The sequence below is a fragment of the Cydia splendana genome, chromosome Z (genome assembly GCF_910591565.1).
Source record: "Cydia splendana chromosome Z, ilCydSple1.2, whole genome shotgun sequence".
Classification (NCBI taxonomy): domain Eukaryota; kingdom Metazoa; phylum Arthropoda; class Insecta; order Lepidoptera; family Tortricidae; genus Cydia; species Cydia splendana.
This window is the reverse complement of record NC_085987.1, coordinates 15,096,500-15,113,995: the sequence shown is the minus strand read 5'-3', so window position 1 is coordinate 15,113,995 and position 17,496 is coordinate 15,096,500. Positions and strand designations below refer to the sequence as shown.

At 37.5% G+C, this 17,496-nt stretch overlaps 2 protein-coding genes and 1 long non-coding RNA gene across 5 annotated transcripts in view; 1 reads left to right on the top strand and 2 right to left on the bottom strand.

Annotated features, from left to right (window-relative positions):
• The first annotated feature begins 1,049 nt into the window (after window positions 1-1,049).
• LOC134805293 (nuclear cap-binding protein subunit 2) lies at window positions 1,050-4,661 on the top strand. 2 transcript variants are annotated; one of them, XM_063778609.1, is made up of 5 exons: window positions 1,050-1,064; window positions 2,808-3,024; window positions 3,120-3,337; window positions 3,922-4,024; window positions 4,372-4,661. In XM_063778609.1, exons 2-5 carry the CDS (start codon window positions 2,947-2,949, stop codon window positions 4,468-4,470), a joined length of 498 nt encoding a protein of 165 aa, XP_063634679.1. In that variant the 5' UTR covers window positions 1,050-1,064; window positions 2,808-2,946; the 3' UTR covers window positions 4,471-4,661. The 2 variants fall into 2 exon arrangements, with proteins under 2 accessions (XP_063634679.1, XP_063634680.1); XM_063778610.1 differs by lacking the exon at window positions 1,050-1,064 and having other exon boundaries at window positions 2,808-3,015.
• On the bottom strand, window positions 4,606-6,297 carry LOC134805294 (uncharacterized). Its single transcript, XR_010146263.1, has 2 exons — window positions 4,881-6,297; window positions 4,606-4,818 (listed from the first exon to the last, which is right to left on the bottom strand). It is a non-coding gene; the product is annotated as an uncharacterized LOC134805294 (long non-coding RNA).
• A 2,141-nt stretch (window positions 6,298-8,438) lies between these two features.
• Window positions 8,439-17,496, bottom strand: part of LOC134804418 (extended synaptotagmin-2-A) — a 42,263-nt gene continuing 33,205 nt past the window's right edge. For both annotated transcript variants that reach the window (XM_063777455.1, XM_063777456.1), the window contains exons 15-24: window positions 17,275-17,361; window positions 16,673-16,831; window positions 16,101-16,253; window positions 15,721-15,868; window positions 10,985-11,080; window positions 10,703-10,778; window positions 10,115-10,207; window positions 9,461-9,557; window positions 8,988-9,128; window positions 8,439-8,586 (exon numbers count right to left, since the gene is read on the bottom strand). In XM_063777455.1, coding sequence (XP_063633525.1) covers window positions 8,503-8,586; window positions 8,988-9,128; window positions 9,461-9,557; window positions 10,115-10,207; window positions 10,703-10,778; window positions 10,985-11,080; window positions 15,721-15,868; window positions 16,101-16,253; window positions 16,673-16,831; window positions 17,275-17,361 — 1,134 coding nt within the window. In that variant the 3' untranslated portion in view covers window positions 8,439-8,502. The remainder of the gene's footprint in view (window positions 8,587-8,987; window positions 9,129-9,460; window positions 9,558-10,114; window positions 10,208-10,702; window positions 10,779-10,984; window positions 11,081-15,720; window positions 15,869-16,100; window positions 16,254-16,672; window positions 16,832-17,274; window positions 17,362-17,496) is intronic.

The window sequence follows — 17,496 nt, the reverse complement described above, 5'->3', positions numbered from 1 at the left end:
GCTCGGAGCAATGCTGAGCCGAGTTTGGCCGAAGTCAGGCGTTTCGCACCCCGGAGGGCGCCGTGGTGGAATGTCATCCCAGTCGATCCCAGTGCGCCCTTACGAACGGCAGAGAGGGTGAAACGCCGGAGTGGGTTTAGTGGGTAGGGCCAAATTCTCCCCCTCTCTTGCCAGGAGAGGGGAAAGGAGCGGCGAGTCCCACACACCGTGCATAAAGGCATTCCCACTCCGTCAAAAAAAAAAAAAGTCGTTTCGCACCAAATAATATAATCACTATGTTTCGCACCCCTGATTTAAGTTAACCTGAAGTTAACGCATACCTTAAATCCGTAACAGACGGCCGCACCCGACAGCGACCTTAAGCCCTATTCCCACGGGCGCGCTATTACGACGCTCGTTAAAAAGCGTTTGAATGACACAAATGGATACATGTGTATTTATTCACACGACAGCGGTGGCGCTTTTTATCAAGCGTTGTTGAATTTTCGACTTTGAGCCTTGGTCGTTAAATCAAATTTAGAGTGCGGACAGATTCATGCGTTGAAAAAGCTCTCGTGCTAATGGGGGCTAATGCGGTCCGGCACACGTTCGATCGTGTGTAAGCTGGTCAGCCGTGCGTCCGTTAAAGACATAAGTCCTTTGACAAACTATAGCTGAGCGAAACAGATATTTTGACCACACCATGTTCGCGGTCCGGTACGCTCGTCTGTAATGGCTTTAAGGTGTGTGAAGCACTTAATAGAGCGAGATAGAGATATGTGAACCAAAAGAAGTAATAGACGTTCGTACCTAACGTACAGCGAACCATCTTCCACACGATCAGACCAACCTTATAAGATGCTGGAAATCAAATCGCATTGAATATTAATCTTTATAATTAAATATAATTCTTGATTTTTATTATTATAAATAAATATGTAGTGAATAAATTACTCAAAAACCTATTATTTCCTCAAAACGGCATAATTTTATATAATAACAGTATTGTAACGAACGCTATCTTTGTAAATGCCAACCAAATGTCATTTTAACCAACGCGAAGCGACATCGAAATTTCATGAATAGTCATAGACCTATATAATAGGGACAAGACATATTGTTCTATACGTACAATTGCTTATAGAAATAGCACCCATTTTGACGGCACACACATAAATATATATCTATCTCGTTTTTACTCAGCACTGTAACCCTTAGCAAAAAAAGATGACAGTATTTCAGTACGTACATAAAGTGTTCCATGAAAATACGTAAATACCTAATGCGGCCGAAAATCCGCCATGTTTAGTCACCCAAATGTCATTGTCTGTCAGTTCAGCCGGTACTTGTTCTGTCAAAAAGTCGTGGTGAAAATTAAAATTATTAATTATCTTTCAATATTTTGCTTGTGATTGAAAATAATTGAAGCCAAATGTGAATAATTACGTCGCGAATATGCCAGTGTGTAGTGTATTAGGGTGCGGCATAAGAAAACCACCAAATCAGCCATCTTTAACCGTACACAGGTACGCTATAATTTACATGAAAAATATTGGTTATTGTTAATGTTCCTGGGAAATTTAAGGATGTTTCACATTATAAATAGCAAGGTTCTTCTGTGCAGTTATAGATCATGAAGTGATTGGATTTATTTAACTATATTTTTACGCTTAAATAATGTAAACATTTCAGCTAGGGTTGTACTTTATTTATCGACTTTGATATCGATATATTATGACTGCCTATTTATATTTTCTTATTTTATTATGCTACCCCGCTTCAAACCAACTAAATTATCTTAATTTAATAATTAAATCATTTTTTATAGGTTACCAAGAAATGAACATAAAAAGAAAGACTGGCTGGAGATGGAGACCCTGACCGACTCTCGGGAGCACTGGGGTAACTCGGGTCCGTGGGGTCGTTACTCCACAAGCTGCCCTGCGGGCTTTTTTATATCATTATTATAGTTTTATAGTTATTCGACATTAAGAGACCATATACATATAGTTGTAATTTATAAAATGGTTAATGTATTGTTATTATTTTTGCTTGTATGTAAATTCAATGTTGACGTATAAAAATGCCCTTGTGGCCTATTTGCTGAATAAATGTTGAAGAAGTTGAAGAGCGGAAGTCATTCCTTATTTTTGTAATAAAAAAAATGTTCTGAAGGTGTTTTGTTTTTTTTTCACCCGTCGCTTAATAAGCTTGAATTTTGTATCGCTCTCACTTATAGATATGGCGCACCAAGGTCGAGGTGCAGTGCGGTAGTGTGTTACAGACTTTAGGGTTAACAACACAACGAAATTGATTGTAATAGAGAGGTAAAGTCCAAGAAAAACACGTACACTTATTCTGACATCCAAAACAGATGGCGCTGTACTGCGCCATGTGTTTTGCGGTCACTAAGTTGTCAAACGTCAACTTTTGAAAATCAGAGTTACCGCAAAAATCGCAATATGTATTGAGTAGTACAGCGTCATCTGGTTTACCTGTCAAATTTGAAGCACGAAATTGTCCTAGACTCCACACATCTTACTCAATCAAAGTATCTTTTCACATAACAATATACTAATAAAGAATTTTTATTTATTTACTTACTTGCTATTAAAACATAAACTCCACAAATAATACATACTTAGTATTTTAAATAAAATGAGCCGAACACGTTAAAAAGTTATCGATGTATCGATAAAACCTAGTAGCAGTAAAAATCTTCTGGGCAGCACTAAAACCGCCATGTTTTGTTCCCGGATGACGTCACACTGGCACGCATTTTTCGTTGACGTTTCACTTCCATAGGTTTCATATTTCAGTGTGAATAGTGCTTGCTTCGTGTCAAAAAGAGAATTGGTTGTAACTGGGCAAAATATTACTGTGTTTTGTTTAACCCTTAGTGAAGTCTTATAGCAACAATTATTTTAAGAGTATTTTAGTCTACAACAACAATTGATCTAATACAAAATGAAACGAGGTTATGACTCAATGAACTCTTCGATCGAAATTAGTTCATACCGTGACCAACATTTTAAGGTTTGCCAAGCAAGTTTCCAATGTTTCATCCCACTATTCAATACTTGCAGCGTATAATTGTCATAAAATGATCACAAAATTAATTGTAACGTTTTTATATCTAGGGATCCAGAAGCGAACAAGAGAAGTTACTTCGAACGACTGCAACTCTTTACATAGGAAATTTGTCATTTTATACAACAGAAGAGCAAATATATGAATTATTTTCGCGGTGTGGTGATATTAGGCGGATAATCATGGGATTGGACAAGTACAAGAAGACTCCTTGTGGATTTTGTTTTGTTGAATACTATGCTAGAGAAGATGCAGAAAACTGTATGAGGTAATTGCAGTTATTACAACTTTGTCTATATTCATGTGCAATACAATCATGACAGTCACTTAGTCCAAGTGTCCAATCTATTTTGTAGTGCTTTATCCTCATTTTGTTGTGACTCCCTTTATATCATCATTTACTGTGTGTAGCTTTAGAATTTAGAGACAGAGAAAGCAAAACTAATCTATATAGTAAAACCTGTATGTAGGTACGTACTTTAATATTGTATATGTCATTACACATAATTTGTATGTATTATGGGCATTTTCATTTAACTTGTACTTTAAAGCGTGACTTAAGTCATGTTTCAGTCACTATTCCATACATGTCAGTATTCCTGACAAAATGTATGGGATTTGACATTGACTGTCAGTTTTGTAACAATTGCTAACCGGCCGTTAAAGGTGCGCAGTTAAGTGATAATGCCCTTAAGTATATTATATCCATGTTATCCTAACCAAGTGTATCTGGTATGCCATAAGTTCAAGCCAGTGGATGTAACATTATATCTATCAATATCCTATTCTTTCTTTATGATCTTTTTATTTCATTCAAAACAATTAGTTGTTATATGTAATAAATATTTGCAGATATATCAATGGCACGAGGTTAGATGACAGAATAATCAGGTGTGATTGGGATGCGGGCTTCATTGAGGGGCGTCAGTATGGACGTGGGAAAACAGGTGGACAGGTAAGTAACTCAACATGACAGTTTTATCACCTTACAACATGATACAAGCCCAGGAGTAATAAAATAGTTTCCTCTGTTTCTGTCATAAGAAAGTGGTCAATAAATTCTCTTTGTCATGTGTATACCAAATTCAGCATCACACATACAAGTGAGTTGCTTAATGTCAAACTTCAAGCTCATTTATGTAAGTAAATAAAAAATGTGACAAATTAAACGATATAGTTTGATGCCATGGCAAGCTGAGGTAGTAGTTTTCAGTGGAAACATTGTATAGAAGTAATATTTTGATCTACTTTTTGTATATAATAATTCATTTATCTTGTGCTAATGATGCATATTAATTACAGGTGCGGGATGAATATAGAACCGACTATGACGGCGGGCGCGGTGGCTATGGTAAAATCATTGCACAGAAGATCACCCCAAATACCATAGAACGCCAATGATGGCAAAGGTGCAGTTTTGCTATGTTGTGTAAACTTATGTTATTTGAGTGTGATAGCAACTTAAGAAAGACTGGATGGAATGTAATTTAAATAGTCATAAAACTCATAAACTTTTTTTATAAGTAAAACAACATGTTTTATTAAGAAATATTTATTAAAATCTCATATAAGCATTTTAACAACTACATGCATAAATATTTCATAAGAAAATAAGACATTTGAAAACGATTTTTACAAAATGATGAGCTACATGTGCAACCATAAGAATGAATTATAACTTACACCTCAGCTCACGTGAAGTAGGCACTCTCAGCAAATTAAAATGAATGTATGAATTACAACTTACACCTCCGCTCACGTGAAGTAGGCACTCTCAGCAAATTAAAATGAATGTATGAACTACAACTTACACCTCCGCTCACGTGAAGTAGGCACTCTCAGCAAATTAAAATGAATGTATGAACTACAACTTACACCTCTGCCCACGTGAAGTAGGCACTCTCAGCAAATTAAAATGAATGTATGAATTACAACTTACACCTCCGCTCACGTGAAGTAGGCACTCTCAGCAAATTAAAATGAATGTATGAATTACAACTTACACCTCTGCTCACGTAAAGTAGGCACTCTCAGCAAATTAAAATGAATGTATGAATTACAACTTACACCTCCGCTCACGTGAAGTAGGCACAGCTAATTAAAATCTTGAACCACTTCAAATTAACCAATGGTATGAGATTGCTTACAATTAAATTTATGTCACTACTATACATAGTTTAAGATGGCCCAAGGTTTCATTTGGTAAGCGTGCATACTATTCTTATTTAATTATTAAGTTAATAGATAAGAGTTAATCATAAAGAAACTATGAAACAACAATAACAGATGTAAAAGATTATTTTTTTTTACATTAAGTATAGACATTTAATAAATCACTGAAACATTACTTGCGTATTTCTTAACATACACTACATCCAAAATAGCCTTTAAAAACGGGTACAACTGTTACAGCAAAGTAAGAAAAATATAAAACTATTATATAATAATTAAATCAGTCTGTTTCTGCTATGCGATTTTTTATGGATTTTTGCTTGCACGCGGATAAATCAAAATACATGTTAGCACCAAATATTTGAAGTATATGTCACACAAAAAACGACTAAATCACAATTTGACTGTAGCTGTGCCCAGTGGCGTAGCTAGCATGGGTGGCACCCGGGGCGGAAATTGTGGGTGTCACCCCAAAATTCAATCAAAATTGTAAAATATGTTTAATATTTTACAATTATAAAATTACGTTTAATATTCCATAGCTCACAATTTACTACATCGCTTTCATTTTAGATTCCATGAAGTCTCAATAGTCCACACCCTGGCGGGTGTTGCCTCTGCGCGCGTTCTATGACACGGGCAAGGACAGCATCCGCTCGGTGTAACCCACATTTCATAAGTGTCATAAGGGCATCTCCATGTTGGCTTGGGCTCCGCGCACGCCTCCCAAAGGTCCGAGTCATCATTGTCCCGTGAAAGATATACAAATAATTTACGTTAAAAAAAATTAAAAACTTTTTTTGCCAAGTGCGCGATTTGAAAGAGATTCTGTAAAATCCCATTTCACAATGAATTTCAAATAGTCCAGAGTCACCCAATTAAAAACAGTGACATAGCTTCTCAATTACAGAAATAATCACATAATAAAAAAAAAACCTTTCTGAATAAAAAAACCTACGAGGCGCCAACAATTATTATTGTTACATACCAGGAACCCCGAGAGATTTTAACCATGCATTTCTCAGGCCAAAATAAGGAAAAAATACTAAAAGAGTTTACGTCCATTTCGCCAAAATAAAATTGTTTTTCGATTTTTTGTACATAATTAAATGTAAATGCTATAATTTAATTTTAACTTTTTTTGTCAATTACTGAAATAATCACATAATTTAAAAAAAAAACCTTTACAATGGTCCTGAATTAAAAAAACCTACGAGACGCCAAAATATTATTGCTACGAGTACATACCAGGTGCCAACGAGGAAACCGAGAGATTTAAACCACGCATTTCCGAGCCCAAAGAAGGAAAAAATATTAAAAGAGTTAGAGTATTAGGTACGTCAATTTCACGAAAAATAAATTCTTTTTTCGATGTTTTTGTACGTAATGTACAGTCAGCCAAGAAAGTGGTCTACCACTTTTCGACTCTATCAATCAGATGATAGAGTCGAAAAGTGGTAGACCACTTTCTTGGCTGACCGTACCTACATAAAATATAAATGCTATTTGTAAAACTATCACTCAAAAAGAATTTTAACTTTTTTTGTAAAACCTAGTTTTTGCAAAGTGTACGTCACTTTTTTACATTATATCAATAAGGATATTTGGACTAGGTTCCATAGTAGCAACATCGCCATCAAAAAAACATTTTGCACTAAGAAACAATAAAAAGAAGCTTTTTTAGGCTGCTGGTGGTACTGGACTATGAAACTAGGCGAATTCCAAAACAGTTTATAGGACATTTTAGTCTTTAAATATGATCAGGAATATTCTGTCAAAATCTCTCGGGTTCCTCGTGGGCATGTTGTATATTATTTCCTTAATGGTGGTTGTGCAATCTGCCACAGTTTTACGAATTTTTATAGATGGCACTACTGATGTTCACGGTCGGGTGTCACCCCCCAAATGGGTGACACCCGGGGCGGGCCGCCCCCGCCGCCCCCCCCTAGCTACGCCACTGGCTGTGCCACAGTATCTTTTTTTAATTAAGTACCTGAGCATGTGCATGATCACCTGTCATTAGATTCATGCTGAATTTCTTTTAGTAATGTAATTATAATGAATGTAGCATAGCGAAATATTTTTAATTGACAATAGGTTTGTTTTCTATCACATCATTATATTTTTTACTAGCTGTGCCCGTGCCTCTGCCCGCGTCAATTTCCCTCTTTCCTCCCCCAGGATGGATTGCCAAAAATCATAGTACATATCCGATTTATCCGATATCATATATGATTTAATCGAAATCGGTTCAGCCGTTCTCAGATTATTTGTGAGATGATGACAAAAAGGCAGAGTTGTTTTTGTAATTGTGGATACAATGTTTAGCTTAGTTTTATATTTATTAACAGGTGTAAAATAATATAAAAGCATTATGATACAATTACAACGAAACGAAATAGTAATTGCCTATTCATTCATACTACTTAGCAATAGTAGTCAGAATAACATAGGTGACAAAGACTAATTAACCCTAACGTGAAACACGATGTGAATATAATAATATCATGATCACAACTAAGTAAACATACTAATTGTATTCAATTCAAACATACATTAGAGTTACTTAGACCAGGTAAGTTTGCAACGATTTTGATAGCACACGCAGTGCACATTGGTGGATTTGCAGTGTTTACCGCCCATTATATTGCCCGCATTTTGAGTTATTTCTTGTTATCATCAGCGAATTTTTTGTCAACATTTGGCACTCCTAATATCTTGTTGCCCTAGGCCCGGGCCTACTTGGCCTTAGGGCAAATCCGCCACTGGCAGTGCAAGTCAAACTTCTATGAATGAAATTATGACAGTATAAATAACACTTGCACTGCGTAATATGCCATCAAAATCGTTGCAGACTTTTCTTGGGTCTAACTCTAGGTCTAATTCATATAAAATGCTTGATTTGATATTTTAAAATTACATTCAATAAAAAATATATAAAAAGGTTTTTAATTACAACAGATCATTAAGTTTAAGCAATATTCTAAGTGTTTTTTAAATGCAAAAAAATTGAGAATTGAGATTAATAACAACATAGAAATTAAAAATAATAATATTAAGGCCGCTCTACATATAGTGCGCGGAAGCTACGGAGCATACGAGTCGCGAACCATTGAGAAGTGAACGATAGCAAAGTTTTGAATCTTGATGAGAAACAACGACAAGAATCGGAACACAAAGTGTTGATCGCCTTCACAATCGCACGCGAAGGCTTAGCGCCTTTTTCGCTCGCTAGATGTAGGCCGGTCTTTTAAATCAAAATTACTCCCTTGGTGTCTCTGGCAACAAGTCAAACCAAAGAGTTTTTGCTTCCAAGAAATCATACTGGTTGAGGTGCACAATTACCTGAAATAAAAAAATATCTAAACAACATTTACTAAAGCTTCGTGAAAAAAACAGACTTGACAAATACTTTTAATTTTCATTCAAATCGTAATGTTATTCTTCTAGAAACAGTGATGATTATGTACTAAATAGGGGCAAGTAGTAACTTTGTGACCAGATTCTATGATTAAATACAATTTCTTGTAGATCCAGTTTTGGTATTTTCTTGCAAAATTCGGAAATTGGCATAATAAAGGATTTATGCGCGCCCTGTGGCGCTTAAGACCATTGTGATTTCATTGTGATAACGACTCAACGAACTAAATATTATTCACTTTTACATTTTCTAAGTGTAACGCGAGGTCTACAGCTCACAGAGCCACTAGTATAGGTATAGAAATGAGAACGAGTAAGCTTCTCACCTGGCCGATGACGGGGCTGCCGCCGAGGAAGCCCTTGTGCGTGGCGACGGTCACCTCCACCTGCCGCGAGTGCAGCTCCGCGTGTGGGATCGACCACTCGAACTTCTCGTCGAACTCCGGCATGCAACTATCTTTCACCACCTGTACAAAAGTTACGTTTAAGGTAAATACGTCTCGAGGCAGCTGGGCTATCAAATTAATATCCCTGTGGCATTATTAGTGCTGAAGTTTTACCGCTGGTAAAAGCTGGGAATTACTTTATCTCCTTTTAACACTGGGAAAAACCGAGAAAAAAACGTAGAAGTTACAACTTAAGCGAATTGGTTGTAAATACTAGGATTTATAAGTAAAAGTAATAGGGTTCTTAAAGCATTGCCGTACGCCTCTGCTTTAAGAATGAAACGGTTCCTAAGCAAGGCCGCACTACAACCACTGACACCACTGTGGTATAATAATGGACTCATAAGACTTACAGCCGTTTTCCGTTTGGAATCTTTAGAGCGCCCTGGCAGCAAGTACAATTTCACGTACGGGTCGGGCACATTTGTTGGGTCCTTCAGGGGTATGTTCCTGTTAAATCATTTAAATAAATAAATATTAGTTCACTTGCATCTTGCATAAAATAATAATCTGGCTCTGTCGGTTCAGTTCGCGCTTGGTTTTTATCTACCTGTATCATTTTTTAATAGCATTTATGCCACTATTTTGTCCTTTACAATGAGTGTGCAATTTTTTATATCTTCCTGAGACCCAGAAGCAATTGTTTTGTTTTTGAAATTGGAACCCTTAGTTACACAATAAAAGTTCAAAATAGATTTTGGAATATGTACAAAAATTGTACGCAGGGACTTAGGAGGATATGTAAAGGAAAAACTCTCTAATTTATACGAAATTATAAAATTAATTGCTACAGATAGGTTCAATTAGAGCGCAAACTGTACCGCCGCCTTTCCCTTCCCTTTTTGGGGGATAGTCAAGAGTTAATCTCGTGGCTAAGGCATTAGATCAGCTTAGTCTGATCCAAGGACAATCGTGCCAAGCGGCATCGCCTGAGACAAAAGTGTCACAGTCACTGCACTTAGGTACTGCCCCTACTAAATAACCGTGCAGTAGTAAAGTGTACGTACATGATCTTGTGCACGACGATGAAGAGCGTTTGCGAGGGCATGCTGTAGCGCAGCGAAATCAGGATGCGGCCCAGCCCGGCCTCGCCTGCCGACCTGACACACCAAGTATGTTATGTTTCAATAGTTATTTAAGATATAAGTGCGGAAAGTAGGTAATTTGCAACGATATCGAGTGGTGATAAATGAAAAGTTTTTTTTCTGGAAGAACTGCATTACGTATTTATAAGATTTTATGTATAATTCTTTGAAATAATGAGAGAATTGGCCGACTTTTGTAGTTGAAAGAATCAAGAGATACTTGTGAACATCTGGTCCCCATAGCCACTTTTGCTGCAGTGCAGACTGTCCTAATAATATTTATAGCTTCCCAATCCAATGGTGAGTACAAAATAATTCTGCTTCGCTCTTCTTCTTCACGGCCGTTCGAGCTTTTACTATGACGCGTTATTTGCTGTCATGCTGCCGGATGAATAACTACTTGTATCTTGAATCCTAATTTCGCCCCCAACCTAGAAGTGAAGTATCATAACACACTTCATTGGAAAAACCACTGATAAAGAACGTTATACGTGTATAATATTATCTTACGTGGTGAGCGAAGATGTTCTGTGAATGAGTTTCGGCGAGCCCCGGCCAGTCGGAGCTTGAGATTCTTGAGGTACATCTAGAATATCAAGAATAATATTAACAATATTTGTGGCATTGGTTCCTAAAACCTAATGGAATTTTAAAACGACAAAATCAAATCGTATGTTGAACTAAAGGTAGTGGAATAACAGAAGGGCCCAAGTCCCAAATTCAAAACTGCAGAAATGACTGGGACTTAAGAGGCTAAACAGAACCTTTTAGTGAAGTGACAATTATACTCACCGACTTCCTTGACCATCTCCTCGACTGGAATAGATTTTTGTGAGCCACTATCTGGGGCGCCATCTTCTAGATTCACTAGCTCCGGTGTCGAAATTTCTGTAAAAAAAAAAACATGTTTATAAGTATGAATGGTGATGAATTCCATGAGTCTTCTAGTCATATGTAGGCTAGTTACAAAATTAAAAAAAAAATACTATTAATGAATAATTTATTAGAGTTCTGGCCGATTTTAATATCATTGATAACCAGGGATCGTACATTTTCCAGCATTTTTGGTGCAGCGGAGTGGTGGTAACGGAATTGGTATAAATAATTTCAACCCTAATGATTAATTAGCGTTAATTACGTTAATATTAACCTTAATTTACCAGTTGTAATTATCTAAATCTATACCAATTCCGTTAACACCACTCTGCTGCACCAAAAATGCTGGAAAATGTACGATCACTGTTGATAACGCATAAACGTGTTACCCCCTTACTCATGAACGTTTATTAAAGTTGACAAGCCGATAATAATCGTTTGTCCCTTTCCGACGTATAAGTATGATGGAAAGGGACAAACGATTATTATCGGCTTGTCAACTTAGTAAACGGTAATGAATAAGGGGGCATGAAGTTATAAGATGGAGTGAACTGTCACTTTTTTTGCCATACTAAATTTAACCTTATCACCGAGCCAGAAAGACGTTCTTACCAGACTAGAGAAAACGGTCCACTTGAGATAGCAAAGGTGGGTCGCGGTGTCTCACTCGCACATGTTGCCAATGTTAAAAATATACCATTGTGGTAGTATTTATATCAATATACTACTGAAATGAAATACCTTCTTATATTATTTAAGTGCTTTATTTAGAGTAAGGTTCTGATATCTTTTAACAAATTTGTAAATAATTATGATGTCAATATTATTAACTGATTTAACCAAGCATGTGCACAACAAAAAAAACATTAATTTTGATATGGTAGACATTGTAGTAACTTTGAATATTAATTGGTATCCCTAACATGTGATGACATGTTATCAAAACACGTGAATGAAAAAATTCTTAAAAATTGTGAATTAATGTTGCGTTAAAGGTTGTAGGAGTGAAAGAATTTCTAATTGTGGAATATTGTTTCACAAGGAAGCCACAATTATTACATTTTGCGATAAAAATACAAGTCAACATTGTCAAACTCATTAGGGTGACCATGATGTCGGCACGATGAGAATCAGTGTTACACAATTCTTATTACGTACTTAAAAGTAAATTTATATGAACAGGTATGTATTTATTTCGGCATGTTTAAATTGGTGAAATGAGAGCCAATACAGAATAAATAATTGCCAAAATTGAAATCCAAAGTCCTTAAACATTACAGACACATTTATACATTGTTATAATAATAAAAAAACACATGGATAATAAAAGAAAAAAAATAGAACTTTATGGTAATTTACTGACTTTTGGGACGATACCAGAAACGTTACTGGGAATTTACCCTCTTTGGAAAATTTACTGGGAACGGCACATCACTAGTTTCTTTACATTTCACGACTCTTCTCTTTTCGCACAGATGGTCTACCACCGTGAACACCGAGGTTCGCAAATTGTGGGCATCTTTTACTTTTACTCCTATAAAGGAGTAATTACAGAGACAGAGAAAGATGCTCGTCAAACGATGCAAACTTCGGTGTCTATGCTCCAGTGACAAGCGTCCTAGTTAAAAACTATAGCAAACGGGCGTAGCGGTCCCACGCGACCCTGTGGCAGTGGCGGATTTGCCCTAAGGCCGAGTAGGCCCGGGCCTAGGGTGGCCAGATATTTTAAGCGGCAGTCTATATGATGGGTGCTGAGAAAGGGGCGGCTAGTGCTTGCTATGAAGGGCCTGGGACCTAACGCGGCAAAGACTGTAAAAAGCTCTCAGGACATTGGGGGTGTCCTGAGAGCCTACCCCGAGCCGCTTTCGACGTGTTGCCTCTTTGTAGCACTTTCGTACGTAAGTGTGACAGAGGGGCGACACGTCGAACGCGGTTCGCGGTAGACCCTCTGGTTCTGTCAGCATATCTGTCTCTCTATCTCTCTCACTCATACCCGTATTCTTGACAGACGTTACGGCGGACCACCTTCCTGAGGATCGACCATGTTCGTGGTCCAGCATCTACGCCTATTAATAACAGTTTTTAGAACAACTAAATTAAGTACCTAAGGTTGTGTGAAGCGTTGTACAGAAGAGAAAAAAAAACTATATCCATCCCTTTTTAGGCCATAATACTAGTACAGCGAAAAGACAGTATGATTCTTTATAACTAATATAACTATGCACGAATAAGAAAAGATCCTGGCCAAACTATATATTCAATGTTATCCTAATATCCCACATACATATGACTTATGGTCACCCTAATTAGAAAGAGATGCAACGGCCCACCTTGACTTCTCATGTGGACACACTTTTTGGCTAATGTACACTATCCGGTTTACTCTCTAGGTCCGTGTAAGGGGGTTACACTTTGTTTTGGATAGCTCTGTGAAGCAATAATATTTTCTCCAATATGCTCGGAAATGTTCACCTTATTGTAGCAAAAATAGTACGCGAAGTTCTTCGTTATTGTCAAACTCTAATAAAAAAAATCAAACTATCGCTGTCCTGCTCTAGCGGACGGGAAGTAAAAAAACACTACAGTAATAACTTATTACTGTAGTGTTTTATACTTTTTAAAAATAAAAACGCAAACAGCCAATTATTATAACCGCGAGCCGCGTCTACACGTCCCGCTCAGCTATCATTTCAAGCTATAGGATAGAGTGAGATAATAAGATAAACGACCTTACTTGTGTCGTTCTTACAAGACCGTTGTGCTCGTGTATGATCGTGCGAATACTGCTTAATAAAATCAAAGATTATTTTTATATTTTTTTAAGGATCTCATCGGTGTTCATAAAGCTTAAGTATATAGTTTGTCAAAGGACTTTCTCATTTCAATCATAGACAAAGAAAATCATACTATCTTTGTCTTACACTAGTACTAGCACCCAAAAGAAAAGGATGGGTATAGTTTTCCTGGTTCTTACTGACTGACAAATTAGTTTGACCAAATATATTGCACAATTATATTGAATGAACGAATATTGAATGGTACTGAATGGCAGAATAAGTACGTGCCTTTAACTTTTAAAAATGTATTAAAGAGGGAAATAGTTTTTGACTTAACATTTTGATGTGAAGGTTCGATTTGAGTGATGCTTCATGCTTAAATAATTATTTTACCTTATTTCCTCGCATGTTTGGAGAAAAGCACTATATATGGATTCGTCTTCTTTGTCGGACTCCGCTTCGCGTCGTCCGACAAAATCGAAACTCATGCACGAATTGCCCTTTCCCGGCCTCTGCAATAATGTACTATTTCTCAAAAATGGACGGCAAAGTCGACTTTGCCGTTTAAAAAATAGGTTGCGAAGCGCGTAGTTTATGGTCAGTCAAAAATTAAAAAGTTAAAAACATTGCAGTCTCGATTTTGGGACTGCAATGTTGCATACAAATTCCATTATTTGTCGAGTTCCAAACTTTTTAAAAGTTGAAATGGCCATATCAAATGAAGGCACAGGCCCATTAAACAGCCAAACAGATAATTAGTACCGCGACTATTTAGCTGTCTCAAATAGGTTGGCGTATTTTCGGCAGAAAAATACACTTTTATTTTTTTATTAAAAAAATAAAAAGGCGGCAAAGCTAATTTTTTCAATTGTTTCTACTTTTTTCTGTGAAAATATATACGTAAGAAAGTTGCTTTTGTAAAATATTTCTATGATATTTATATTTCTTGCACCATTTTTGAGAAAAGCACTATACAGTGGAAACTGGATAAGTGGAACCTGGGTTAGTGGAAAACCTCTTTAAGTGGACCCAAGTTCTCGGTTCCAGTTCCTTGGCAACGAATTACCTCTATAAGTGGAATTTTGGGACCTCTATAAACGAAATCCATTTTTTCGTAAATTTCTTATTTTTACCTCTGTAACTGGAAGCAGCCGTCTCCGAAACCTCTATGAGTGGAAAAGCTCGGCGTTATAAAATTTGTATTTTTAATAAACCGTCACAAGGCGGGTAGTTTGTTTCGTTAACATTATGGTTCGTGTTTTAACTACGTATTTTGTATGAGATCACACATCGTTCAGTTTTTTTGCATTAAAGTACAATCGGTACATTGATTTATTTAACCATACTGGTTTCTCTTGCATAAATAAATATTAGGAGTGATTTTGTTTTTGTAATTTTGAAAATTGTATACGAGTAGGTACTGTGGATTATTTACAGTATTGCTTTTTTTAAAGTCAGGATTACATACCTATTTTTGTTAATACATACATATCTACATACATATTTAATAAAAGATGCTTATATAGGTAAGTCTTGATCATACCATACGTGACCTCTATAAGCGACATTACTAGCATCCACAACCTCTCTCGCTAACGCGAGAGCCTCTGTAAGTGAGAAAACGTTTTATTTGAACCTGGTTAAGTGGAAAACTGGATAAATGGAAAACCTGGATAAGCGGAACTAAGCAGCCGGTCCCTTGCGATTCCACTTATCCAGTTTCCACTGTATATGACTCGGCTGGAAGGCTACTTGCTGGCTTCGGATTCAATTAAACGGACTCCCAAGGTCGTCCGTTTAAAACGAATCCTCAGCCTGCAAGTAGCTACTTCCGAGCCTCGACAATAATGTACTATTTCACTAAGAAACTTGTACCTGGTGCAGCAGGCGCTGGCGCTGGTCCGTCGGTGGCGGTGGCGCCGGGCGCGGGCGCCGCGGGGGCGGGAGCGGGCGCGGGCGGCGCGGCGGGCTGGCCTGCCGGCTCCTCCACTATGTCTTCCTCTTTGATCGCCTCTTGCAGTATCTAGATATTACTCGTATTATATTAAAAAGTAGTCATACAAGAATCACTGGATATTGTCTGTATTGTTGTCAAAACTGGGCATGTTTGTAACAGAATATTTTTTTTTATACTACGTCGGTGACCGACACCTGATGCTAAGCGATTACCAGAGCTACGGACGCGTAGATTTTAATTGACAATATGTATGTAAAGAATAAAGACCCCATACCTATTCTAATGCCTTAGGGCTCACCTTTAGTTGCATGGAGAGTAGCACCCTCGACTCCGGGCCGGACCTCTGCAGCATGATCGGCTGCGTCAGCAGGCTCAGGTCCTTCTGCTTCAGCAGCAGCCCGATGGCATACGATAGCTGCCCCAGCGCGGTGCCCGTCTTTTGGTCCAATACCTGCCGAAAACACAAGTTGTACAAAAGTTCGTTCTCATCGATATATTTTATGTGGATCTCAGCTGGAACTTGGAACATATTGTGCCCTGACTAGCGAGCGAACACGCAGCGGTTTATGCCGATGTTTGGTCGTAAATCTTGAACATCTAAAAAGATGGTGCTTAGTATTAACTATTATGTGAAAAACTGCATTTGATCAATCATGTTGTGCATTGTCCTTCCATATTATTGTGGTAATTTATTTTGGATTCTAAAAAAAATAAGGATTCTGTTGCGCCATCTCGGCCTCAACCTGAAAAGTATGCTAAACTTAATAACCTAAACAAAAATCTATGAAAGTGCCTACAAAAATCCAAATATAATAATAATCGTAATAAGATTCGTCGAAACGTGCTATGTGAGACAATCTAAGTTATCACCTTTATCTCGAGCGTGTTGATCTCGGGGTTCTGCACCAGGAAGGAGTAGCCGATCTCGTAGACGGGGTCGCCGGTGCGCATCTGCACGGCCGTGTTCTCCGTCTTCTTGCCCACCGTCACCGTCAGGTAGGGGTCGGGCCGCGAGCCCACGCGCGCGTCCTGCAACCTCGCTCCATGTTAGTGCCGTGCACACTGTTACTGTGGCAGCTTATAGATAGGTCTGGGCTATTTTCATTGAATAACCGAGTACCTACCCCCGTACGTTGATCTGTGGTATTTTACTTCGGTAATCGAGTCTCCCAGTTGTTTGCACCCCATATAGAAATAATTGTCGCCTAGTGCAGTCTCGCGTTAATGAGGAATAACTTAACAAATCTAGCAAATTCCAACATTTTATCTATGCGTCAGAAAAGAACGGCAAAGTGACTTTTGCTCGTTTTCTAAGTATTTTGTTTAACAATGGAACTTCTCTACAGTCGCAATCAGATATATTAGAGACGACAATGTGCTTACTTCATATTAATAAGTATGATTAAAAGGCTGGATGATTTATGTAATAAATGTAACGACAGATGTTGTGCGAGATTTAGCTAGCTACTTACCGGTAGCTTTTTACAGGAGTCGATGTAGACAGAAAGGACGGCTGAACTCAGCTCTCCGGACTTGATCAGCTGCGTCTCGGTTATAGCCTGCAGTCAAACAGGGTATTCGCCTATATGTATTTATGTAAAACAATAAAAATGCATTTATAAAATCTTACGAAACCGGCGCAATTTCATCATAATACTTAAATACACAAAAAATAAATTATTATAATATTTTTT